General features: G+C 47.1%; 1 protein-coding gene across 1 annotated transcript in view; it reads left to right on the forward strand.

Moving 5' to 3' along the window:
• The first annotated feature begins 2984 nt into the window (after positions 1-2984).
• LOC101757831 (probable tRNA (guanine(26)-N(2))-dimethyltransferase 1) overlaps positions 2985-26446 on the forward strand; it is a 29462-nt gene continuing 6000 nt past the window's right edge. The window contains exons 1-11 of the mRNA XM_004965224.4: positions 2985-3427; positions 19234-20945; positions 21635-21719; positions 21816-21877; positions 22235-22322; positions 22435-22556; positions 23088-23227; positions 23320-23392; positions 24684-24772; positions 24900-25005; positions 25074-25286. Of these exons, the coding sequence (XP_004965281.1) occupies positions 20727-20945; positions 21635-21719; positions 21816-21877; positions 22235-22322; positions 22435-22556; positions 23088-23227; positions 23320-23392; positions 24684-24772; positions 24900-25005; positions 25074-25286 (1197 nt within the window). The 5' untranslated portion in view covers positions 2985-3427; positions 19234-20726. The remainder of the gene's footprint in view (positions 3428-19233; positions 20946-21634; positions 21720-21815; positions 21878-22234; positions 22323-22434; positions 22557-23087; positions 23228-23319; positions 23393-24683; positions 24773-24899; positions 25006-25073; positions 25287-26446) is intronic.

A 26446-nucleotide genomic window follows, 5' to 3' on the forward strand; every position in this document is an offset into this window, starting at 1 on the left:
GGGGAGGAGCAGTCCAAGATCTGGTTGCGAGGTCCCTCGTCCCTCCCGAGGCGACCCATCCCTCTTCATTTACGCCCACTGATTCAACCCGCTGGGGCAAAGTAAGTTCCTTCACATATTCTCTGTACTTTTGATATGTTCAAACTTACACTAGAAAATAATAATTTATATTAATCACTTGTGCAGGAGTTGGACTAAGCTCAGTGGGGGTGCCCACAACCGCAAGGTCAACGGCATCGTCGGTCTTTTGTGTAGGCTACACTTCCCCGGTCTAGTGGTCTTCGCCGGACAGGAGGAGCCGGCCTACATGTGGGACCACTACGTCGCTGCCGCCGACGTCGGTGATCGTGACCACAGGCAGTTTGCGAACAAGGCGGAGCGGGTGAAGGCCGAGCTGTGGGTAAGTCTTCGCAGCACTACATTGCTTAATACATTCTTGATATAATAATTGTATGCTTGCCGTCTATACGCAGGACTTTTATAGATGCCAGGAGGGCTTCGAGGCTAGGGCGGCCTCCGTGATTGAACAAGCCTCTAAGAAGCTCGTTAAGGACATGCACTACGATGCGCGCGTTCAGGCCATCATCGACTTTTATGCTGAATACAAAAGGATGAGGATCAAAAAAGAAGAGGCCAGGACAATGAACCTGACCAAGGAAGAATTCATGGCGGTACGTACATAAAGACTATATTTACTATTTGAGAGATTAATTACGCTTAATTCCGTTATTTATATGTCACACACTTCATATAGGTGCCTCCGTGGTGGTGCCGATCCTTTACCCGGTGCTGGGAACAAATGGTGGACGTGTGGTTGCAGCCTGGGTGGTTGGAGAACCACAATGCCTGCCGGGAGCGGCGTCTGCAGATGCCATATGCATCACACCATCAAGGCAGCCTGAGCCTTGATGAGTACAAGGAAAAATGGGTACGTGAATTCATTTCTGTTTTCTCATACATAATACTGCATATTTTGTAATCATTTTACATTTTTTCCGCAGAGTTCATCACATGATGGTCAGGAGTGCTCCCGGTTCAAGGCATGGGTTATGTCCAAAAAGGGCAAGGCCACGGCAGACATCGACTTCAACCCGGAGGACCCGCCCGAGGCGTACAGCCATCCCAGCATCCACAGCCGCGTCACCGAGTACACATCCATGGCGAGGGAGGTTCATGGGCCAGAGTTCGATCCAAGCTCTCAGGATATCGATGCTGAAATAGTGATGAGGGTAGGAGGAGGGAAGAAGCATGACAGGTATTGGATTGGAGATAGCGTGATCGACACTGCCAGTACTCCCACTCTCTCCCAGATCCGAGCAAGGAGCACGGACTCGAGCCCCGCGATACGGCCACGACCTACCGCTGCACAGCTACAGATGCAGGCTCTGCAGGTTAGTTCTGTTTCTTTAATTTTTCATTCATTTTGTACTTACCTTTTGCTTGACAATAAGTGGTTGGGATGAAATATTGTAGGCCCAGGTGGAGGTAGAACGGAAGCGCCGAGAGGAACTAGAGGCGAGGATCGAGGCGGATCGGCAGCTTGAAAGGCAGAGGACGGAGCAGATGTTCCAATACATGCAGAGTGTGTTCCACAGTTTAGGTCAAACTCCACCACCTATGCCACCGAACCTCTTCCCGCCACCTCCACCACCTCCTGCAGCTACTCCTGTGAGTCAATCTCAACCTTACAATCAATCTAGACTTACTTCCACTAGAATTACTTGTTTAGACTATGAAATCTCTTTACCTACATTTGTGCAGAATCAATCGGCGGCGTCCAATGCAGAATCTTCCTGGGGCAGTGGCCACCTGCACGTCCTCCTCATCCTCCTCAGTGAATTGTCATTTCTGTGTTTGTGATGCAAAACTTGTGAATTACTTATTTAGACGAGAACTTATGAATGCTATTTGTGTGCTTGTGAATCCTGTGGTGCAATTTATATGCTTGTGCTGCAATTAATATGCCTGTGTATCTGTGGTTGTTTTTTAAGAGGGGTCCTTTATACCTAACATTTCTATTTTGTAGTAGGAATTAGGACACTTTGCCGAGTGTTAACACTCGGCAAAGAGGACATTTCTGGTAGTAGTAGACGGGTTTGCCGAGTGTATTCTTCAAACACTCGGCAAAGGGGCCAAACATTTTGGCGGAATTGCTTGTTTGCCGAGTGCCATAGGGTAGGCACTCGGCAAACAAGGTCATTTTGCCGAGTGTTTTGGAAAACACTCGGCAAAGGGGTCATAAAAAATGGCGGGCCGGGCTTCTTCGCCGAGTGTATTTAATAAAACACTCGGCAAACAAGTATACTTCACCGAGTGTATTTAATAAAACACTCGGCAAAACAGGTAGACTTCGCCGAGTGTATTTAATAAAACACTCGGCAAAACAGGTATACTTCGCCGAGTGTATTTAATAAAACACTCGGCAAACAGGTAGACTTCGCCGAGTGTCGGCCGTCAGACACTCGGCAAAGCTTCCGTCGCCGTGACAGACCGTTAACATCTTTGTACCGAGTGTTTAGTTTTGCCGAGTGTATTGTGGCACTCGGCAAAAGGTTTGCCGAGTGCCCGACTATCGACACTCGGCAAACAGCCTGTTTGCCGAGAAAAACTTTGCCGAGTATACTTCGCCGAGTGTTACACTCGACAAACCATTTGCCGAGTGTAATGGGGCCTTCGCCGAGTGCCTGGGGCACTCGGGAACTCGGGAAAAGAACTGTTTCCGGTAGTGCTAAACGCATTTTTGAAATTTTTACACTCATAAAATACCAAGATGCATCAGCATGAATGCAACACACACTGAACCATTATATTTAATTCAGGAAAACACTCAATTGTTTTCCCTATAGTACATTTCCTCTCAACGAATAAAATGACGGAAAATTTTTAAAATTATGAGAAAATCATTGTTTAATTATTTTTTAATCGCATCCTAAAATTAAAAAATTTCAGCGTGTGACACAAAGAACCTTCCATTTTACTAATCTATATTTCATCTTCTATTGATCATACTGCTAGGAAAATCTGGATCTGAAATGGTTCCGCCTGAAATGATTATGTTGATCTATATTTCGTCGCGCACAGCTGAGCTACTCTTCGGCCTGCCGCAGCTCGCAGGGCTCCGCTGCCGCCTCCCATCCATCCAGGGAGCGGGCGAGCATAGGCTTGCCTCATGCCGCCGTTTCTCCGTCCAGGGTGGAGGGTGCGGCCTGGCTGCGTCGACAGCGTGGCATCTCCTCCGGCCAGAATACAGCCTCTCTACCATCGATGGAGGGACGGCACCTCTGTCCACGGCGCGGCCTCCCCTCCCTCGACGCCGCTCCATCCCCTCCATCCAGGGCACGCTCTTCCTTGAATCGAAGGGATTCCCCCTCCATCAACGTCGCTGGATCCCGTCGCGTGTTGTCTGCATACTTCAACAGTTCAGCAGGTAAAGCTTGTTCCTCAATTTAACTTGATTGTATTGGTACGTATGGTTTTTTGATGGGGTTAATCGGCCCTGAAATTGTGATGTGTGATACTGCCTGCCCAGACCTCTTCATACTTGAATTTGTTTCTCAGTTTAGCAGTGTTACCGCAATGGTGTCGATGAGCCCTCTACAAGTATTCCACGTAGGAAAGAGAGAGGAGGAGAGGCAACGCCAGGACTAGCGAGAGTCGCTACCACGCATCCCCGTGCGAGCAGGCCCCACCACGTGCTCACCTCTTCTTCTCTCTTCCTCCCTCTGCCTCGCGGTCCGGCCGAGCTCCTGCGACTGCGAGATGCTCGCTTGCAGTGGACCGGAGCACGGCCACGGCGCAGGCCGCGACCGACGACTCGGACCGCAAGGGCGGGGGCGGCGCTTCGCGGCCGTCGAGCGGGGTCGGAGGGCGTGGGCATGACCGGGTTAGGCGGCGCGGCCGCTCGAGCTGGCAGGCGCCGCACGTGAAGTGGGCCGCCAGCCGGCGCTGGCATGGCTGGTGCCGTGGCCGAGGGGAGGAACTAGCGTAGGCGCACAGCCACTGCGCGTGGTGGACGGGGGCACCGCGGCTTCCGGAGATGACGGCGGACTGCCGGCGTTCCCCGCGGCCGCGCTAGGGCTGGGCCATGGCCGCCCAGCGCTGCGGCGGAAGCTCCTGCTATCCAGATGCTCTCCGCGGGGCGCGACAGCCGGGACACCAGCATCCGGCGCGAGGCGAGGTGGCACAGGACGCGGACGCCGTCCGGCACGGGCGCAGGGCGCGGGAAAGCCGTGGGCTCCGGCGAGGTGGGAGGCGGAGTGCCGGCGAGCTGCAGACCTCGACGCCATGGGAGCTGTGGCCTGTGGGCGAAGATGTCCCGGTGGTGGTGGAGAAAGTTGACTCAGAGAAGAAAAGGGGATGGGGATGAAAGGATTAAACAATAGCTGACATGTGGAACCTATAATTATTTAGAGAAATGTGCTATAGCAAGACCATTGGACTAGTAATTTACAATATTTACTACGGAGTATATCCTACTACCATCTTATGCGTTGCGGGTGCCCTAGCTGTTGGGTGCGGCTATAGCCACAGCTAAGCAATTTAGCGGATTTGCAAATATAGGTAAAAAATCAGAGATGTGACACCGTTACTTCACTAATTCATCTCATCACCCAGTCATCAGCTCTCGCTTCTCAGTTCTCAATATACAGGACATTGGACCATGTTTCAGTCCGGAACACTTCGCACTAACAGTTCATCACAGGATGAAAACAGGACAGAGGCAATGATACATAATCAGGACTTCAGAACACTAATAAACCATAGAGGCAATGCATTATCCACTCATCAGAATCAGACGAGGAAAGGGGAACAGAGAACGTGCTGGTTCTTCCTTGCCTCGCGTTGCAGCCTCAAACTAAGCAGCCGCTGGTGGACCATGGCACCGTCGCACTCGCAATCGCCGCCGCCTTGGTGGGTCGTAGCAGCAGCCATCGCTTAGGGGAGAGAGGGTGCTAGTCTTCCTCGTCTCCAGGGCCGGGCGCAGCCACCACCGCGTCGGCCGTGCAGTCGCCGCTGCCACCGCCGCTTTTGTGGGGAGTGGGGGAAGGCGAGACAGAGGGTCAGTTTGGCAGGGCTCCGGCTCTGGCTCCTCCGGTGGAGTGGCTTCTTCGGCTCTGGCTCCTCCATTTGGAAAATCGTTTGGCAAAACGGCTCTTCCGTGTAGATAAAATAGTTAGATAAGATGAAATACTCATAATATCCTTTCATTTTCCTTTTCTTTTTTCTTTTCTTCCTATTTATTTTCTTTCTTTTCTCTTACTATTTCCTTTTCCTATTTCTTTTCTCTCCTCCCATTCCTTTTCCTATCTCTTTTCTTTCCTTCCTACCCTCCCACGCCGGCCTCCCATTCTTCTCTCTCTTCCTTATCCTCCCATGCCGGCCAAAGCTCTCCCCTGCCGATCCACTCTCCCCCATCGATCCACTCTCCCGCCGTCGGCCGTCCCCTGCCTCCTCCTGGCCGTCGCCATCTCCACCCCCGCCTCCTCCCGGCCGTCGCCGTCTCCACCCCCACCTCCCGGTCGTCTTCGCCCCAGAAGTCGCCGTCGCCGTCTCCGCCCCTACCGTCGCTGTTGGCCGCCGCCCGCCCGGAGGTGCCTCCGCCTGCCTATGGACCCTCCCTCGAGGGCAACGGTGGGCAACAACGAGGAGGAGCCGGAGGAGCCACTATTTTTGGCTCCTTCCCGGCAGTAAAAAAAGGGCTCCGGCTCCATGGGTGCTTCACTCGCGGAGCCATTTCGTGCATTGCCCTTTGGTAGGGCTCCAACAGAAGTCGCGGCCGGAGCCGGAGCTGGAGCCCTACCAAACGCGCCCAGAGTTGAGAGAGGAGTGGGGAATTAAGATTTGCCGCTTGTCTATTATATATGGGCTGAAACGATGAAATCTGGGCTGAAATTCTGGGTGGGTCGTGCGCGTCGGACCGAGAAGAGCTCGCGCAGCCACGCTTCAATTTAGGCTGCTAAGGTTTTTCCTTTTTAACGAACCATGCAGACGATGGAGCCCAGGCCAGACGAATATAATAAAATGGAAAAATAATAACAAACATCAGCAGGTCGGATTGGATCATCAACACGTACCGCACCCCGTAATAGCACTCAACTCAACTAAACAATATATCGGTTGGTTGGATTGGGACATCAACACGTGCCGAACTCAAACACATCTTAAGCGGATTTGACTCCGCCCAACAACGGCAGCAGAAACGAAGCTTACCATAGCGCCCACCAACATTCACCCTCATGTAGTTGCCGAAACTTCCAGGTATGACCCTGCATCAACAGGGAACCTGATAGAAGTAAACTGCACCACACCGAGAAGGTCACCACCATGTCAGACCCTCCGCTAAAGTGCCGCTGCAAACACTACACTCCACCTCTGTCAGGCTATATCGCAGTCGCCACCACGATAACACAACGCACAGGGTCCTAGCCACATCCGCCGTTGGACTCTACCTCGCTCTCGTCGCCTCAAAAAAAAACCGCGTGCGGGGGCCTCGCCACGCCCGCCACAGGTACTCCACGTCACGGATCCATTTTTTTTGTCGCCGTCAGGGTGGTGAGCAATGTTGCCCCGCTTCCCCAGATCTCCATTAATCAGCTGAGTCGCCACCGCAGGTCGGCCTCGCCTTATTGCTTCACCCGTGCACGTAGTCTCCACCGCCACGTCAGCGAGCCAAAGAAGTCACTTGCACCGTCTTCCGACGATGTACCGCACCGAATGGCCCAGTCAAGCTGAGGAACCCACCGCAGTCGGCTGCAAGCCTAGTCGTTCCACAATGCTGTTACCACAAGTGTCATCCTCCAACGCAGTCCCACGTCGCACTGATGGTTGCCAAGCAACCCAGCCACCGCGATCCGCTACAAGCAGCCAAATCCAACCATGCAACAACCCCTAGCCGCCGCCATAACTGCGATCGCCTCCACGCGGGCTCGGCAACACCCATCCAGCTTGCCACATGGTAGGATTGCCACCACCGGCTGCTGCCACCCATGACCACAGGACCAACAATGTCTTAAGCCGAGTTGGGTCTCTAGAGATAACATCTCCAAGGAGGGCACGACGCCAATGACGCCGCTGTCGCTCGTCCAGAATCTGACAAGATTTTCACCTAGAGAAACCCCGTGCAGCAGGGTTGAAGCTCCAACATGACGCCCCAATGGGAAGAACGACATCATAGGGCGCTGCCATCATCTCCACTAGCACAAACGCAAGCAAGAGTTTTCATTTGGAGCATCCCAACCCCTCACTACACGCTCACGGCCTGGCACTCCCGGACCACAGCCACGGCAACCCAACCAGGGTGACGCCGCCGAACCTCCACCTCCGCTGCGGTCACCACCCCGGGGCGCCACCACTCGACCTTCGCTCCTTGCACGCAGCTACCGCCCCAGCATCACTGAGCATCTCCTCGGGACGTTGCAACACTGCGCCACCAAGCCTCCTCCACGCTGCAAGCCCACCATCCGACCATCGCTGCCCACGCACAGCGCCTCCATGTGCAGCCTCCACTGCTCGCTACTCATGTGCAGCACCTCTGCGCGCCGCCTCCAGCCCACCACTACGCCTGCGAGCCGTCGCGCCCCAGATCTAGCGCGCAGGCCTTCTTTCACCTTGGCCACTTGCTTCAGTGGCCTCCTCCTCGCCCGCGCACAGAGCTACTACGGTTGCGCGCCACCGCCTCCATGCCGTCGTTGGCCCTAGCCGGCTGGCTCAGATTCGGCGTGCGGCTACCTTGCCGACCCTGGAACCAACCAGGCCCCAACGTTCAGGCACTCCGGCCGCCGACGCGCTCGCCACCCGGTCAGCCCGCGCCGCCCAGCCGGCCCACGCCGGCCCGCGGCCCCCTCACCCCACACTGGGGCGCCGTCAGATGACCTCGATGCCCTGCACAGGGCCGCCTCACACCCAAAGCAGATCCGCCACCGGCCGTGCAGTCTTGCCCCGACGCCAGGTCGCCGCTCACCTCCGTCACCGCAAGAGGTTCACTGGCCGGATCCGAGCACCAGGAAGCCGGATCCGTCCTCCCCCGGCTCGGATGCGGCCCACCTCGCTGCCCCCCAACGCTGGCCGCGAAGGGGCGGCGAGCACGGAGGGGACGCGCCCCATGACGGGAGCCAAACTGCAAAGGCCCCGCCGCCGCTGTCTTCGTGGCCGCGCGGACTTCCGGCGGCCTGCTCAAGCGACGACAATGCAACGGGAGCAGGGGAGAAGGGGTGGGTGGCGACACAGCTTGATCGCCGCCCGTGTCACCCTCGATCGAGAGCGACGCGAGGGCCTTCAAAATTAGCACCCTCTTGCTCGCTCAGTTAGAGCCTGCTAAGTTTGTTCGCTCACGCTAAATGAAGGCTCATTTTAGCGGCTATCTCCGGCTAAGCACCGCTATTAGCGGCAGTGAAGTCATAGCACTAAACTCGAACTATCCTAGCTGTGTCGCTTCGCAGCCACTATCTCCTGCTATAGCTACAGCTATAGCCGGAGATTTAATTAGAACCTTGTAGTTTAGGGTGAGATAGATCCCTTCCATGGTGCATATCAGATAATTTAGAAACCCACCCGCTGAAAAACTCGCTCATTTAGAAACTTAAAGCCAGGGCAGATAGGTCCCTTCCATGGTGCACATCAGATAGATGTAAACTGTAATAATATTGAATCTGCACAAGCAAGGTAGATCCTACAAGTTTGAGAGCACAAACTCATACCCGTGAACATGAAACCCGCCCGCTGAAAAACTCATGATAGGCACATTTTTCTATCCAAACCCATGCCCCGCTCGGGTCTCGGGCGACCCACGTGTCACCCATGCCCGACAACAGACCATGGCAGGTTGGCTGTGGGGAGCTGGGGAACATGGAGCACAGGGGTGTAGGCGGATGAAATTCCAAGCAATGCCAAGCCACGAACGGATATCAATTGAACAAGAAACGATTTTTTGTCATACTACAATGTCAATTGCCAAGAAACATTGCTCCGCATGGTCACAAACGAAGGGAACTGATCTGTAGAAAAAAAGAAAGAAAAAGGTGAAAGAAACAAGAGATCCACAAAGCCCTCTTCCTTGCAAGTGGTTGCTACAGTTCTGGTTCCTAATGTGCTTGCCTCTAGGACGCAAAGATGGCCGCCAGCAAGCGAGCCGTGTGCGTAACTGCGGCAGCGGCTTCAGAGTTTTCAGTCGGAGATTAGCACCATGGACGTGTGGTGGCGATAGGCTGCGTGAGGAAGGTGGGACTGCGGGAGGCCGAGGAAACTAGCTCCTCCCGTGAGTCACGAAATCGCGATGCAAATGCGCCGCCGCTGGGTCAGTATGAGAATTAGCTAGGTTAGGGTTTGAGGGGCACGGTGTGATATTTTATATGACGCTTGATGGGCCAGGCTAGTCAAGTAACAATGGAATATATTGGGTTGTAATGGGCTACTTTGGTGTGGTGGACCGGGTTTAAAAAACCCATGGGTTTACGGATTCGGGTACTACATCACTAGATCCATGCCTGCAAACCCAATGGATAGCTTTTGACCCATGAATAGACCCATGGGTTTAGAAATTGACCCACACATGTACCCTAATAGAGAAAAAACCCACTGGGTTTCGGGTACCTATTGCCATCCCTATTTGGCACAGCCAACCCACAAAGCAATCCAAGGATAATATGTTGCCTTGGATGAGGTGGCATGGTTTAAAAATTTTGGCACTTAAGGGTTGTCTAGCAACACTACACTCAAAAAAAACAAACAGCTCCACTCTACCAATTCCATCCTTTTGCAGATCCACTCCACCAACTTATTGTGAATAGTTTATTTTACACTTTGTGAATGGGCTCACATGTCAATCTCTCCTCTTTTCTCCCCTACTCTTCCTCTTCCTTCTGATTTTAGTTTTGGACCAGAAATCATCCTGAGCTCCATGCTGTTGGTATATTTAACAATCACGAATAAATCCGCAAGCACACGGATATACCATTGTATCATTTCACCTAAGAGTATTCCCAAGGGTATCATATTTTCCAAAGGAAGGCGGGTAGGACAAAAGAGTTTATTATGCATATGAGTATATCATAAGATGAGTAGATACACTACACAAGAAAGGGGTAAGGATAATGATAGATAGGGTAGTGTGACACACACAGAAAAATCATCTCAAGAAAACAAAACTAGGGAGAAGGACTTAGCTCTAAATTCATACGTACTTTCTATATATCATACAAGCATAACATACATAAACATTGTATAGGACTTAGTTCTATGCACACAGGCACTACAAGGAGATAGTATCCCTACCGATCTACCAGTGCAGTTGCTGCTAATTTACGAACTCCTATAGCGTACCCGAATGTGGGGGATTATGAAGGACAAACAAGGCTATCACCACCTGCCGCCTACCCCTTGCAACCTATGGGGCAAACTCATATCCAATGAAGCTAACCAATCCAAGCACCACACTTGCATTGTTAACAACACAGCCATCCCGAGCTATGGTGCCAAAGGCTAAAGCCACCAAAGACATGACCATTGAACTAATGCCGTGGCATAGATCGACTAGCCTATACATGGTATATATGCGCACAAAGTATATAATGTAGCATGATCTAAAGACATACATGAGAGTGTATAAGCCTATACTATGATAGCAAGGGTATATGACTAGCATACGAGCATATAAGCCAAACATATAAACATAACAAGGGTATAAGACTAACTCATGCATATAAGAACCAAGCATAACATTATATGAAGAAGATAAATAACTTGAATAGCATAAAGTCAATTTAGAAATAAAAGATATAAGAGCCGTACCCTGAACTCTCAAGAAGACTTAGAACCTTGAGTAGAGCTATTCTAGCCTAACTCCACTAACTTGGAAACTATGAAGGAGATAGTGATTCAACTTGTGGTGTGTGTTGGAAAGGGAGGAGAGCTACTCTATTTATAGGAGGTTGGAGGCGGCTCTGCTAGGGAATCTTCGAGGAATATCCCATAACCATGTAGGAGCCCCGTCAATCGTCGCCATGCGTCACCTGGAGACGGGGGGAGGCAAGGGCGGTTCAATGGAACCCCTGGTTCAACCGACCCCCTATGGGTCCCACTCACAATCGCCTTCGCTTGGGTGACTGCCTGGTGGGTCCCATTGGCGATTGTGTGTGCCACCCGGTGGATTGAGGCGGTTGTGGTTGTTAGTGGGCCCTTCAATCCATGGGTTGCACACGTGGCAGCCTCTTATTGGTTGAAGTTGTGTTTCTTGCTCCTTAGAGTGTGTTTTCTCCTCTCTTTTGTGCTTCTTCACCTGCACCCAAATATTCTCCTAGGACATATGGAACTACATTATTCGAAACTAAATATGCGTGCAAAAATGCCAATCCTCCTTTATTCTAGAGAATATTAATGGTCATATTCACGCACATCATCACCAACGGCATGGACATGCCACTATGGGTGGTGTTCATCATGAAGAAGGAGTGGAACAACGAGGTGTTCGACCTGGAGATGATGCATGATGCCGCTGCGGGGCCCATTGGCAATGAGCTGATGGACACACTACTACAATGCATGGACCCAGTGTCGTCGGTAAGGTCCGAGGCCCAGGAGGTACTGTGGCATCTTGCGTAGATCAGGCCGGGGTCAGATACATGGCAGCGCCAGGCTGAGCTAGGAAGGTACCGACGCGCATGAGGAAGGTGCCGGCACTCATGTGCCAGCGGCTTCGGCTGGAGATGATGAGTAGTAGCAGTAGCACGAGCGCGTGGCAACAATGAAGAATCGCGAGAAGAAAAGCAATGGCCCAGCCACTGGCAGCGGCATAGCATGGACCCGCGGGCGGCCATGGCGTGCGAGGGCGCCATGGCCCGACACTGCCGCACTTGTCGAGGCTTGAGCTCGCTATTGCTGGGGTGGAGCTCACCCATGTGGTCTTATGCGCCAAGGTCAAAGCCGCCACGGCCGGTCGCAGGAGCCGACGGATTGAAGGGAGACAACCATGGGAGAAGGCCAAAATCGATCCGGTTGGAGGAGCTGATGAATGAATTGCAGGATTGGGTGCACCAAGGTCGTTGTTGCCATCCATTTTCGCCAGAGATTGGGCCGGTGGTGCCCAATCCAAGTGGCGGCGGCGCTAGGTCTCGCGCCAGATTGAGAAGGGGCAACGGGAGGAGAACAATTGTTTTCTTTTTTTTCGCGAAAAGATATGTTGTGTAACCAATAGTATGGTGGGTAATTACCCATCAATTCCAGGAGGAGGTTTGAAACTGGTGTTTTGAATACCCCTTGAGGTACTCCAGGAAAAACATAGATCTGACCCAATGCCACATTTTTTATGGAGTTGGACGTGTTTGGTAGGGAGTTTTGTGGATTTGGTGGAATGAAGCTGGTTTTTTGGAGTGAAGTGCTACCAAACACCCCCTTATTACTAGGAACTATTGGAGAGAAGGATTTTTTTTGCTCCCAATAATTTTTGGCAAATCTAAAAACCAATTTTTAAACTATTTTTTATTAACTCTTAGAGATGCTCTTAGGAAGGCCCCAATTACATTATCAGTAGGAGAACGAAATCGAGTAATACACATATGGCCAATTTATTGTTTTGTTATTTGGTCTTTGATCCTTATTCTCTTTGCCTATCTCTTGTGTAACTCTTTATAATTTACTGATTCTTTCTATTTCAGTTCCTCTTACACAAGATATTTTTTATTTTCACCCTTTTAATCTAAAATTTTTAAGATAGCTCATGCTAAACTAAAATTTCAAGAAGTAGCTCTTTTGGTTGCACCAAATGATGTGGCGCGACCATTATGAGGGTCGCGCCAAAGCATGTGGTGCGACCGGCCTTCCACGCTGGAATGACATGCACGAGGAGGGTGACCTGGACGTTGTGGCTAGGCTGAGACGTGCCACATGCTTTGGTGCAACTCAGTTGTGCCACAGCTCGTGGTGTGACTCAGCCTTATACAGGCCGCGTTAGCGCCCCCTTCCTTTCTTCCTTCTCACTTCCTTCCTCCTTTCAACTTCAAATGGAAGGGGGGAGGGGGGGAGTGAGGAGGAACTAGGAGGAAGGATAGGGGTGCCGATGCGGCCTGGATAAGGCTGAGTCACGCCAAAAGCATGTTGCACAACTCAGCCTGGGTATGTTAGCATCTAGGTTGCCCTCCTTGCGTGCACAGTGCCAGCATGGACGATCAGTCGCGATGTGCTCTAGCGCGACTGAAAGGACTATTTCTTGGCATTCTTGTTTGGTATGAATTATTTTTAAAAATTATCAAGCCACTGCGATTGTTTGGTGAACCCCCCCACGGCTGAGGAGGTCTTCAAAGTAATATTTATACTCTTTTCGAGTACTAATTGTAACTCAAAATCGACTTGTTGTGTCGCTAAAGCTTTATCTTATGCGGGAAATCCTATGATATGGACCTTGGAGGGCCTGGTTCAAGGCCCGTGACTGATGGCGATGGCCTCTCAACACAGGACGTTGCCCCAGCCCAAGCAAGTCCACAGCCGGAGGAATACCCTGCAACGATGAGTAGTCCAGGTGCCATTTTCTTTGTAGCAACGTTGATGCAAGAAGTTATTTCGTCTTTGACTAATGTTGTGTTGCCAGCCCCCAAGCAACAAGTACCCGACGAGATGGTGGCTGCCATGGACATGGTGACTGCTTCTGCAAACCCCAAGCAACCGTTTGCGGGTGAAGCGACGACTACCTCTAGCATTGTGGCTGCGAATATGGCCCCCGAGCTAGAAATATAAGTCGAGGTGGCGATAGCCCTCGGGCCATGGCCGTTGATTCATCCTCCAAGCCTGGGACGTCTGGTGGTCTTGCCGTGGTTCCACATGCGACCGCGAGTGCTGAAAACGGTGGAGCTAGGAGATAACTTTGGAGGATATCCAGTTGATCAATGATCCGCTGCTGAACCTAGAGATGATAGCTGCTATCATGGAGATGCACCGTCGTCTTGGCAATTATGTAGAGGTGAGTTTAAATTGTTTTGCTCTATTGGCATAATGACTGGCACCCATGTGTTAACATGAGTACATATTTTTGAATTTCAGGACTTGATCAATCGCTCCCGTTGCAAGTCAGAGATGCTTGAGGGGTATGGTGATACCATACTTCATGCTGAAGCACTGAAGAAAGAGCTTGCCAAAGAAAAATTGTACATCTCCCGCTTGATGATAAAGCATGACAACTCAACAACGGCCTTCCGGAACCGGATTCAAGACCTGGAGGATGAGAAGGAGCATCTTGTTTCTTGCAATAAGTCTCTTAATCATAAAATTGAAGGTAGTCTCTTTTCCTTTGATGTTCGACCACTGATTGTATGTCAATTCTTATTTACCCCATGCTGATGTTGCGCAAAATATAAGAAATTGGAACCAGAGCTTCAAGCGTCAATCACTGACTGGAAAAATACCTTCTATTGGGTGATAGATCAACATGACAAGCTGGTGCTTCATGTTGAGAAGTTGGAGCATGATTTGGAGAAAGAGACGCAGATGCGTGAGGATGGCGAGGTTGATCAGGTCAATGCCATGAAGACCATCCGAGAGCGCGAAGCTGAGCTGGAAGCTGCCAAACTCACTCTGAAAGAGATTTTTTAAGTGGCCCAACCAATAGTGGACATGGTGGAGCCTCCAATTGAAGGTGTAGAGCCCCATCCGCTATCTGAAGTACTCAAGGACGTGCAGGAGATGGCAAAGTCGGTCTCCAAGCAACTGCTGGGCTTCGTCAAGTCTTTCTATCCTCAAGCCGATCTGACTCCTATTGCGGAAGGTATAGCGGAGGACTGCTCTAGCGAGCTCTTCAAGTAGTACATGCAGGAGATGGACCCTATCGCAAAAGAAGTAGCCAATCTTCTGGTCCTTGAGTACTTCTATATTAAAGCAAACATTAGTTCTGTATTGAAAACATGATATGAATGCTTTGTAATGTAAATATTTCTAAGTCTTTGCAATCTTTGTTGCTTTCGACTTGTTGTTTTAGTGCATCTTGCAATCTTTCCTGATATTTGCTCATACGGTAGATGTGAGCGTCTGCGCACAAGGCTTCTTTGATGACCTTCATCAGACGCTAGTTGTGAGTACTCTTGTTATGTGTTCCTTTATTGCGGCGCATGAGTACTCAAGCTACTTGGGTTGGTCTCTTCAGGGTTTCGACGACTAGAGCCTACCTTTACAACTTATCTGAGTTATATTGATGTTACGCTCTGGAAAGCCTAGAACTACAAACTTGTTATTACAAGCCACCACTAGACAGATTTGTTTGGTGGATAGTCTCTCAGGTAGTTAATTAACTCCTGAGGTACTGATGGCTTCTTTTTTGCAAGCCGCTGAGAGACATATGTGTCCAATGAGTTAACTAACTCATGAAGTTTACTGCAGACTTGCTTTGCAAGCCACGATTGGATGATTTTATCCAATGAGTTGAATGACTCATAGACTTGTTATTACAAGCCGTATTTAGGCGGTTCTACCCAGGGAGCTGAATAGCTCATTAGAATTTTGCAGACTTGTTATTACAAGCCGCAATTGGATGATTTTGCCCAGGGAGCTAAATAGATCATTTAGGATTACTACAAATTTGCTTCTACAAGCCGCGATAAGGCAGAAATAAGTAGTCAAATTACGAAGAGAATATGACTGATTTGTTGAGTTGTAATTCTACAACTAGGGCTGATGGCCGATTTACATGAATATGTAAATCTAAATTAAGGATAAAATCGATAGAGATGCTCGATGTTCCACGAGTTGTTCACGTCTTTACCAGAGAGATGTTGGACCCTATACAACCCAGGTCACTGACCTTGGAGACGACGAACGGTCCCTCCCATGGTGAGTTTATCTTGTGCAGCCTCTTGGTGTCTTGGATACGCTTTAGGACCATATCACCTATATTGAATGAACGTTTTTTGACGTTGCGATCATGATAGTGGCGGATTCCTTCAAGGTACCTTGCAGACTGGACGAGAGCTGCACAGCGAGCTTCTTCAAGGCTATCTAAGTCTAGATGCCTTGTTTCTTCTACTGCACCTTCCTCGTACTGCTCGACTGTTGGAGATTTCCACATGACATTGGCAGGTAGGACAGCTTCAGATCCATAGAACAGGAAGTAGCACGATTGCCCTGTAGGCTTGCATGTCTGGGTACGCAGCCCTAGGAGGACATTGGGTAATTCTTTGAGCCACTTGCCTCCTTTCGTGTTTCCGATACCGTGCAACCTTTTCTTGAGAGCTTCCAGTACCATCCGATTGGCGTGCTCAACCTGACCATTGGCCCACGGATGAGCGACAGAGACATACCAGACATCAATCCCATTGTTCTTGCAGTATTTCCAGAACTCGTGATTGTTGCAGTTGGAGCTCAGGTCTGTGATAATGCAATTGGGGAAGCCGTAGCGGTGGAAAATTTCATTGAGGAAGTCAAGTACTCTGTCTGCCTTTGGGCAGGTTACTGGCTTCACCTCAATCCACTTGGTAAAATTGTCAATCTCGTCGAACCCCCAGCATGCGAAGGGCCAAGAGCCGAAGAGAAGATTAAAATCGATGATAGGATATATGTGAAAATCTAAGCGCACCTCGATTTTGTCCACGACGATTGGCACGGTCCTCGCGATCCCCCGACATTCAAAGAAGAGTCCCGAAGGACTTTTGAAGAGTTTGTCGATCAGGGTTAGAGGCTTGTTACCCACAAGAGTGTCCATGAGGTACTCGGATATGATACAAGCCTCAGCAATGGGGTTATGAAAGGATTCTATAGCATTTCCCCTCATAAAACAAGGGATGGTCATGGAAGTTAAGCTAATCCGAATTGCTTCGGAAGTACTCTTTACCTCCTTTGACCAATCCACTATGGTTGTGTGGTGGAAAACTTCATCGAGAGCCTCGTAAGGACACAATGATGTTGTAGGCTTCTCATGCCTAAGATGATTCGAGGTATTTCTAATGTTTTCAAAAGAGTCATCCTCGAATGGGGAAGAGAACTTTGAAGATTGAATTTCTTCTTCCTTCGGTGTTCATGGTTCGGAAGAGGGCTCAACAGATGAATCTTGGGGTGCGGAAGGTAAAGGCTCGGATTTGGTTGTTGAGGGACTCTCATGGCTCGACTCGGATTCCCCTCGGCGGGGTTCGTTATGATTGGTAGGGAAGAAAGAGTTTTCTAAGAGGCAATCTAGAATTCCCTTCCTTCCGCCATAGTTTTGTGTGCAAACGCACCACCGGCGGCAATGTTGAGATCTAAGGTAGATTTCATGTCTAAACCTGAGCAGAAGATGTACAATGATACATCATTGGGTATAGACAAACCAGGTCTAGATGCCAAAAGGCGTAAGAATCTAGCCCATGCTACACCTATTGACTCCTTCTCTAATTGCTCGAAGTCGAGAATATCCATTACAAGAGAGGCTACGTGAGTGTGCCATTGCTCTATCCTCCCTATGAGAGAGAACGATAAACAAAAGTCATCTCGAAGTTCTCCCCAATCACCATGCACACTCTCTATGGTGTGAGTGTACCATTGCTCCGCCCTCTCTATGAGAGAGAAAGGAAACAACTTCCACCTCACGGTTTCCGGCGCCATGCCTGGGATAACCAGGCATGAACACAGTTCCTCGAACTCCCGCAAAGGATTGTAGGGATCTTCATTAATTGCTACAGAGAAGGGTCGATTCCGAACCATGGATATAAAGCTGGGGCAGAGTTCATAACTAGATGAAGAAGATGATGGTGGCTCATAGAACTCGCCCTTTGGGGTAGAGAGCCTTTGACAGGAAGGCTTCTCCATGTGTAGCGGGGGTAAAGTAGAAGGAAAGAAAAGCAAAAGATACAAGGACGGCTAGGTACGAAGAAAGATATTGCAACCGTTCCCTGGCAACGGCGCCAGAAAGCTTGTTGTTATATTTAACGAATGCGAATAAATTCGCAAGCGCACGGATACCGTTGTAGCTTTCACCTCAAAGTATTCCAAGGGTATCGAATCCAAGGAAACACCAAGATAGGTGGTGAGGGTAGAGAGGATTTCTAAAGATAGCACTATAGATGAGTTGAAGGTCGATCTCTTGGGTAAAATACTCGCTTCGGGCACTAGCTTACCCCTGATTTGTCAGGTGACTCCGACCAATGTCTCTACGCTATATCCGAACGTGGAGGATTACAAAGAACCAATAGGGCTATCACCACCTATGGCCTAGCTCTAGCAGCCCGTGGATATAAGGCAAATGAAGGATAACCCCTAGCCTAGACACCACGTCTACTATATTGATTACTACTATAGCCTAACTACGTCTGGTACCCCATAGCAAACTACATCACTCTGTATAAATACAGAGCAACAAACCCGCAAGTAAGAGAACTAATCCCACTTAGATATAAGTATTACTAGTATATACTATATCAAGGTCTAAAGGCATACATGAGAGCATACAAGCCTATACTATGATAGCAAGGGTATATGACTAGCATACGAGCATGTAAGCCAAGCATATAAACATAGCAAGGATATAAGACTACTCATGCATATAGGAACGAAGTATAACGCTACAAGAAGAAATCACGAATACTAACTTACTTTACTCTGAAGGAAGCCAACATCCATAGAGGTACGAGCTAAGAGGAGAGTGCCGACACCCCGGCACTCCTCCTGAACACACCTCACTGTATCCCTATTCTGAGGACAAGCTAGGCAGGGCTTCACCTTTGGAATGGAGCACTAATTCTACTATTGTGTGGTGTGTGTGAGAGAGGGGATAGGGGGTCCTATTTATAGTGTGGAGGTGCCTCGGGAGAGTGGAAATGCTCCTAGCATCCAAAGGGAATATTCTCCTCCAACTCCTCTTCTTGTGCCACCTAGTAGGATCCGAGGCTTCGAGGTGGTAACTCTTGGCGAAAGGATCACAACCACCTTCAGGAAGTCACCAGAAGTCGCCACGTGGAAGCTGGGCGCGAGTAGGGTCAACCCTGGTTCGGCCGAACCACCCCGGGCACCACATCTCGCGCGGCCCTTCGTCTGGGACGCTGCCTGGTGGGCCCTCAAGTCGGTTTAGGATGCCCGCGCCAAGTTAAGGCGATTTACTCCCTAATGTGGGCCCATGGATCCGTGTGCTTTCTCCTGATTAGCTGGAGTTGTGTTTCTTTGTCTCTTGAGTGTGTTTCCTCCTCTTTTCTAAGGATAAGTCACCTGCATACAAATATTCACCAACACTTGTGGAAATGGTTAGTAATAACCCCTACCACTAGGTTGATGCTCATCTTTCCGTTGTTTATGCAGGAGTTGATGGTTTAGAATTGGCACGTAACAGGCGTCAACAATAGCATGCATGCATGCATGATTTTATCGGTTCTTCGATCAAATTAAAAAAACAAAAACCACATTATAGGAAAACTGAACATACTCAACAAACAAAAAAATTGAAAACTCAGAAAATTGGTTGAAAGGTTGGTTTAATATTTCTCCCTAGATCCATAAAATTCAAAAAATGAGGATAAAGATGTAGTTGAAATGGAAATAAGGAGAATTATATATACAACTAGGTGATTCCCCGCGCGTTGCTGCGGGATTTGAGAGAGCTTTTCGATAAACTATGAACTAATGTGGTTGTCTAATTGCTCGTATAAATCGTGCACTTATAAAGATTACGTTGAAAGCCGTGAGCGACCTTTTTGATAAAAATCAGACTTTTGAGTTACTCTTTGGTTAATTAATGGATGGAGAAGAAAGAAACCAATAAGACATGTATCTAAGGGATAGAAACTATGTATGAAGTTGATCGGATGGTTACAATAATCAAGATGATGTGGTTTGCTTCTATATAATATATATAGATAAACTTTTGACCTTGTAGCATCCTTGAGCTCATTCATTGTTTGGACATATCTACCGCGTATCATATTAGGAGAACTGATCAAAGAGTCAAGAAAAGGAGGGTTTGTATCCCATCCTAATCGAAACTAAATTAGTAATATTGAAGCTCCTTTGTCACTAAAACAAAGTAGTGATAGTATTTGTACTATTTTCTATTTTTCTATTAGAAAAAACTTTTTATGAGGTATTAATGAAAAGCAAGTAAAATAATTAAGAACACTTAGTGGATTGTAGACGGTCAGGATGTGAAGCTTTTTAGACGGTGCAAACAATTAAGGTGATGTGGCTGCACCACATACGAGAGAATTAGCAATCAATACATCTTAGTGGGGTGTTTCTCTATATTATATATAGATTGGCGTATATTATTTGCAGTAGATAAAAGAAATAAATAGTATATGTATATAATCTTCACCCATAGCATTGCACGGGCATTCATGTAAGATATAAGTAACCGTGAGTCATCTGTTTAGTCTACCATTTAATTAGATTAAAACTTCTATGACACGAGCATAGCATACTAACATATTTCTAATGTTGAATATCATTTTTCCTCTTCTTGTTTGAGTTTTCTAGCAACTTCTTAACGTGAAAAGTCAGAAGCTCAAATAAGCATTGAATTTCTCGTGTTCCGAAAAGCTGAATTTATAGAAAAGCTGAAAACTCAGTTTTATGATCTTTTCATTGATTAAAAAACCTAAATACATCTTCTAAAATTAGTATAGGTAAAAAAAACCAGCAACAGTAAAAAAAACCTCAAAACCTGCATCTTAAACAAGCACAAAGCGAAAAAGGCTGTCGACTGCCGGTCCAAACCACAACGGCAGAAAAATCTACCGCAAATCAAACCCTACGGACGACATCGCCGGCGGTCCGCCGTCCTACGCCGTCGTGAATCGATGCCCCTCGCATTTGGCTTCTCGCGGTCGCGGCTTCTCAACCGTTGCATCAACCATCCGCCGAATCCAGTACTTTGCCTCTACCTTGCATTCTCCTCCGCCGCCTCGTCATCCCCCTCGGAGCCCTCCACCGCCGCCGCCGGCCCGGCCACCATCAGGGAAGGGCGGGCGGAGATCTTTAGGGACGAGTCGAACTCGGTCTTCTACAACAAGGCCCAGGTTTGTGCTCTTGAAATCTTTTTAGTCCATTCCATTATCTAAAAAATGGGGAAAATGGTATCTTAAATCGATTTTGTTGTATGTGAAGTGACCATGATTTGTCTTGTAGTAGGATTTGAGTCGTCAGAGAGCCATCTGGGACCTTTTACTTTCTCAGGGTTTAGACAACATTATGATATCGTGCTGTAGTGAGCAAGATTTGTTATATGCACTGTTAGTAGTTTTGTAACTTTCTAAGGGTGCATTTGGTAGAGCTTCATCTGATTCTGATTCTCTATGTGAGCTGATTCTCCAATAGAAGTGATGCTGTGGCTGAAAGTGATTCTCTTTGATTCTCTAGCATAAACTCTTAAAATCAGGATGGAAAATCACTTCATAGAATCAGGAGAAGCTACTTTTTTCAGCTCCCAGCCTTTTAGTTCATTCAAGAGAATCACTTCACAGAATCAGTAGAGAATCACTTCTCTTCGAAAATATGTTTGACAGAACTCCTGCTGCATTCAGCAGAGAATCAGCTCTGGGAGCTATGCCAAACACAGCCTAAGTACATTTCCTGTCACCAAATATTATGTGTCCAGAAGTTGTTGTCTTTAGCTGTCGATGGTTTGAATTTTCATGAGAAGATTAGCTTCACAGTATGCTTTTTGCTGTGCTTTGTAACCTTCTTATGAGAAAGCATTGGTTTTCAGGTCAACAACAGAGATATTTCCATTGCTGTACTGAGATCATTTATTTCGAAAAGACGTGAAGAATTTATTGTCCGATCAACAAGAGGTATTTCGTAAACATACACTAATACTAATCTTCTATTTGTATTCTTCAACTGTTTCTAACCAGAAAGAAATGCTGAAATGCTTCAAAATTTGATAGGAGAACCAGAAGACACTAAATTGAGTGAACTAGCTAAGTATGAAGAGCCAAAAGTTCTTGAGGTGGGATTTCTCATTTACTTTACTATTGTGTGCCCTAATATCTTTTTAATACTAATCAGTGCAATATTTCTCTAATTTATCCCCTTTCATGTTTCTAATGGTGCATAGTGTAATATCTATCTGCTATATTCTTCTATGCGGAAATACGGGCTTCTGATTTGTTATGAACTTATGATTTATCATATGTGAATTCCACATATATGCTTTGAAAGAACACTTGCTCTACATTTCCTTATGGAAGAATTTGCTACTAATCACCAGATTCATCTTAGCTTTCAGTAAATAATTGAAGTACTGCTGGCACAAACATTTCTGATCCTTTGCTTTCAGACTCTTTATCTTCTTCAATTTTTGCAGGCTTTGGCTGCATCAGGACTAAGAGCCATTAGGTATGCCCTTGAGGTAGATGGAATTGGAGAAGTTACTGCTGTTGACAATAATGAAGGTTTATTTGTTTGCTTCAGCATCAGTATTGCAGATATGTTACCAAAATATTCTGATTACAAACTTTATACTTTTATTTGATCGATTGTAAATAATCTTTTGAGGACCTGCAGTCGCTGTTGAAGCCTGCAAGAAAAATATACAACACAATGGCAGTCTTGCATCTTCAAAGGTGGTACCGTGTCTTGCTGATGCTCGCTTTTACATGCTAACACACCCAAAAGAATTTGATGTGGTACTGCCTTCTTTCTACGTTCACACATACTTAGTTCTCCTATAATTTGATTGGTTGCAGTTTTGTCCTGATTTTTCCAGAACGATGTTAGGATGTTACTCTGCCTTCTGTAGGTCATTAACCATGAATTTAGTATTTGTCAACATAGCACGAATGCATTTTTAGGCAATCATTATCCAGTAACATATAGGACATAGGAACACAACAGGACTTCATGTGTTATGGAAATTATAGTTCATATAAATCATGGTATGGATTAAACATTTTGTGTTACTTGGCACAATAATAAGTCCAGCACAACAAAGCCTTCCAGATAAATACTTGCCATTTGCTTTTCCATTAAGTTAGGAGAAAAGTTTGGGTTGTTACAATTAAGATTTGGTTTGTTTCATCCAGCCAATGTGGACAACCTTAATATAAGACCTAGTGAGTTTAGAGGGAGCAGGTCGATTGAAAGTTTGTTAGCCTAATTGAGAAGAAATAAAATGGGTCTATATGATTTGTATTGATGTGCTATATATGCTGAATCAGGTTGACCTTGATCCTTATGGATCACCAGCTGCATTCCTTGATTCAGCAGTTCAATGTGTAGCAGATGGTGGTCTTTTAATGTGCTCTGCTACAGACATGGCAGTGCTTGCTGGGGGAAATGCAGAAGTTTGTTTTTCTAAGTGAGGATTTCTATTTCAGACATGAGTATGAATTGCCATCTGCAGGATGTACTGGAGTTTATACCCATGATGCCTGTAATATTTACCTGCAGGTATGGTTCTTATCCATTAAGAGGTAAACACTGCCATGAGATGGCTCTAAGGATTCTTCTTGCCTGCATTGAGGTAAGACTTGAGAGTTTTTTTTACATGGGAGGTGAAACAATTTGCATACTTGCAAAATGCTCATACTGGTCATTGAAGTTGATTTGGGGATGCATTGAGTGATGTGGACATAAGATCTTTAATAGCGCATGCCACCTCATGCTAGTCATGCATCACATTCAACCGTTCACGCATGACTGGTAGTGAGAGATAGTGCTGCTTAGTTTTCAAAATGAACCTTCGACGACTAATTTTTGTTTAGACATGTGTATGTGTTGTGTGCATGTAGGGCCCTTAGGCGTTTCACGCCAGGGCTAGGGCCGGCTATCTGCCGTGGCGCCCATTGGTTAGGATAAGCATGATATCCCTGAGATTGGTTCTGTTTCTATAAACCTCTCTCAGGGCTGCCTATATATTCTTGTACCCTTGTACGACCTAATCAACCTACTATTCCACGCAATCTCAATTGCTCTCATTGGCCTTTACCTTTTTTTCCCTCTCGGAATCCGCAAGGTGATGCTACTAATGTGTCCCAAAGTATTGAGTCCTGTGCAGGTGTATTGCTGATTCAAGGTGTCCGATTCCTACATATGGTGGGTAGTTCCAATATGGCAAAGATCTGCTGTTTGAAATCTGTTTCCTTGAATGCCAGTCTAAACAGCATCAATAACCAGTGTTGTCACACTGGCTGAGGCAGACTGCCACCTAGTACGACATCAAAGTGACCCAGTCAGGCTCACTTATGAGTTGGTTGAGGGCTCGTGTCTCCAGTGGCGGTGCTGCTGCCACTGCTTCTTGTCATGGGCTGGCGAACATGGGTGCTTGCATGTCAAGGAGGCTGCGGTGCTGGGCATTATGCTGGCTGGGTTGGATATTATGCTAGGCACAGCAGCATAATCGTAAGCGATACAATCCAAGTGAAAGTTAAAAAAAAAGCCAAAATGATTTTTTGCGAAGGTTATAACAATGACATTTCCTGTTAGTTCCAAGCAAGTCTTGGTCGAAGGGTGTGTTTGCAAAATTATCCCGATAACCTTCCTTGATTCTACCCATGCCAGTTGCCAGCAGCACTGCCTGGATGCCAGGCGAACACAATTGGCGCACCTTCCCCACGACCTCATGTCCATGTCATCTAATCCTCCCACCAATCAACTTTTGTGACTAGTCTGAGCATTTTGCAAGAACAATGATTTACTTTCTCACACCATACAAGTTGTTGTACCTCTCGTACATTTTACTCTTATTTTTTTCTCTTGTGTTTCCTATATTCATTATGATGATCATTTTTATATTGTACTTGTTTATCTTGCAGTCACATGCGATCCGTCACAAGCGCCATATAGTTCCTATAATATCAATACACATGGATTTCTACATTAGGGTTTTTGTGCGAATCTTCACGTTGTCTCCTGCATCCATCTTTTTCTGACACATTCTTTTTCTTACGGTGAAGATGTATTATTTTCTCTATGAAAATAATTTCTTGGTGTCTCACAACAAATCTTACGAATTTGCCTCTTATACTCAGCTCGGCTAGTACAGTAAAAAGCTCACCACTCAAATTAGCACATGTCTACCAATGTGTTGGATGCTCTTCATTTCATCTACAAAATATTGGAAGAATTAACTTAGAGGTAGTCTTTTGCCCTCTTCTTTCTTTTCTCTTCCATGGTGTTCTTACTGTTATGATCCTCATATCCAGGATAAGAGACACATTGCTCTACCAAATTTTGCCCCTACCGTGCCTGAAGAATGTTCTGAATGTGCCCATAAGTTTGTTATGGGTGGGCCCATTTGGAGTGATCCAATACATGACAAAGAATGGGCTTCTTCCATATTGTCAAGTATCCATGTTATGATGGATTCATATCCAGCTTATGCAAAAATTTCAGCTATATTAACCTCAGTCTCAGAGGTAATACCCTGCCTTTGTATTATACACAGTGCAAGTGATAGATATGAAATTATGAATGTAGGAAGGATCGATCTTGTAGGCTGATGCCTGATAGAATACATAATTTTTTTTCCAGCTGGACTCCATCTTATGACAATAGCTTAATTTGTTTTGTTCTTAACCTTGAATGCTTCCTCGTATTCTCACCACTCCTGCCTGACCAAGTAGGTGATCTCTTCACAACAACAACAACAACATAGCCTTTCAGTCCCAAGCAAGTAGGTGATCTCTTCTGAGGGCAAATATTTTACAATGCTTGCTTCTGGCTCACCACCATCAGCAAAGGAATTTGATAATATTTGTCTGTCTATTCTCAAGTTCCATAATTCCTTAGGAACGTATGGTATATTTTTTAAAAAAATCAGCATTTTCCTTCATTCCACACAAAAAAAAGGAGCGGCAGCGATGGGGAAGAAGAGGGTGGCCCGCACATGGCTGAGCTTGGGTGGTGGCAGAGAGGAACAACACATGGGGAACAGGATAAGGAAATAGAGACTGAAGGCCCACCATCTCATATCTTGTCCCACTTTTCAAATGCCTCCAACCAAACAAAAGACACGGATTGATCCATCATCCCAACCAAGCATAGAGTTTGGATCGTCCCATCCCCAAAACCAGGGTCTGGACGGTCCTGTCCCATTATGTCCCCAGTCCCCGAACCAAACACAACCTTAGAGATGACTGTTTTTAGATAAAGGAAGTTTGTTTTAAAATCAAGAAAAGTACACAGAGGTGATACAACCGTCTTGAGACCACTGCTGGCCTCTACGTAACAATGATACACACAGCCTACGAAAGTAACAAAAAGTTAAAGGTGAACGTGAGGGAAAATTAATGACAACCCATAGACTGGACCATCACCCATGTCCTTGATTCAAACACTCCCTACCCACTCCCTGGCCACCTACACCAAACATTGACACGCCGTCGCAACCAAAGGCCAAGATCTAGGCTTTTAAAGAATAGTCCAAGGATGTATATTGCTGATATGTACAAGGAACCAGTCACCTATCTGCGTTGAAAGAAAATGCCATAAGTAATGATGGCTGAATTTTTTTTCCTTTCAATATTGGGCATAAGAATCTTTAGTTTTAGTGCACAACTTAAACGTACATGCAACC

This window comes from Setaria italica, chromosome IV (genome assembly GCF_000263155.2).
Source record: "Setaria italica strain Yugu1 chromosome IV, Setaria_italica_v2.0, whole genome shotgun sequence".
Taxonomy (NCBI): domain Eukaryota; kingdom Viridiplantae; phylum Streptophyta; class Magnoliopsida; order Poales; family Poaceae; genus Setaria; species Setaria italica.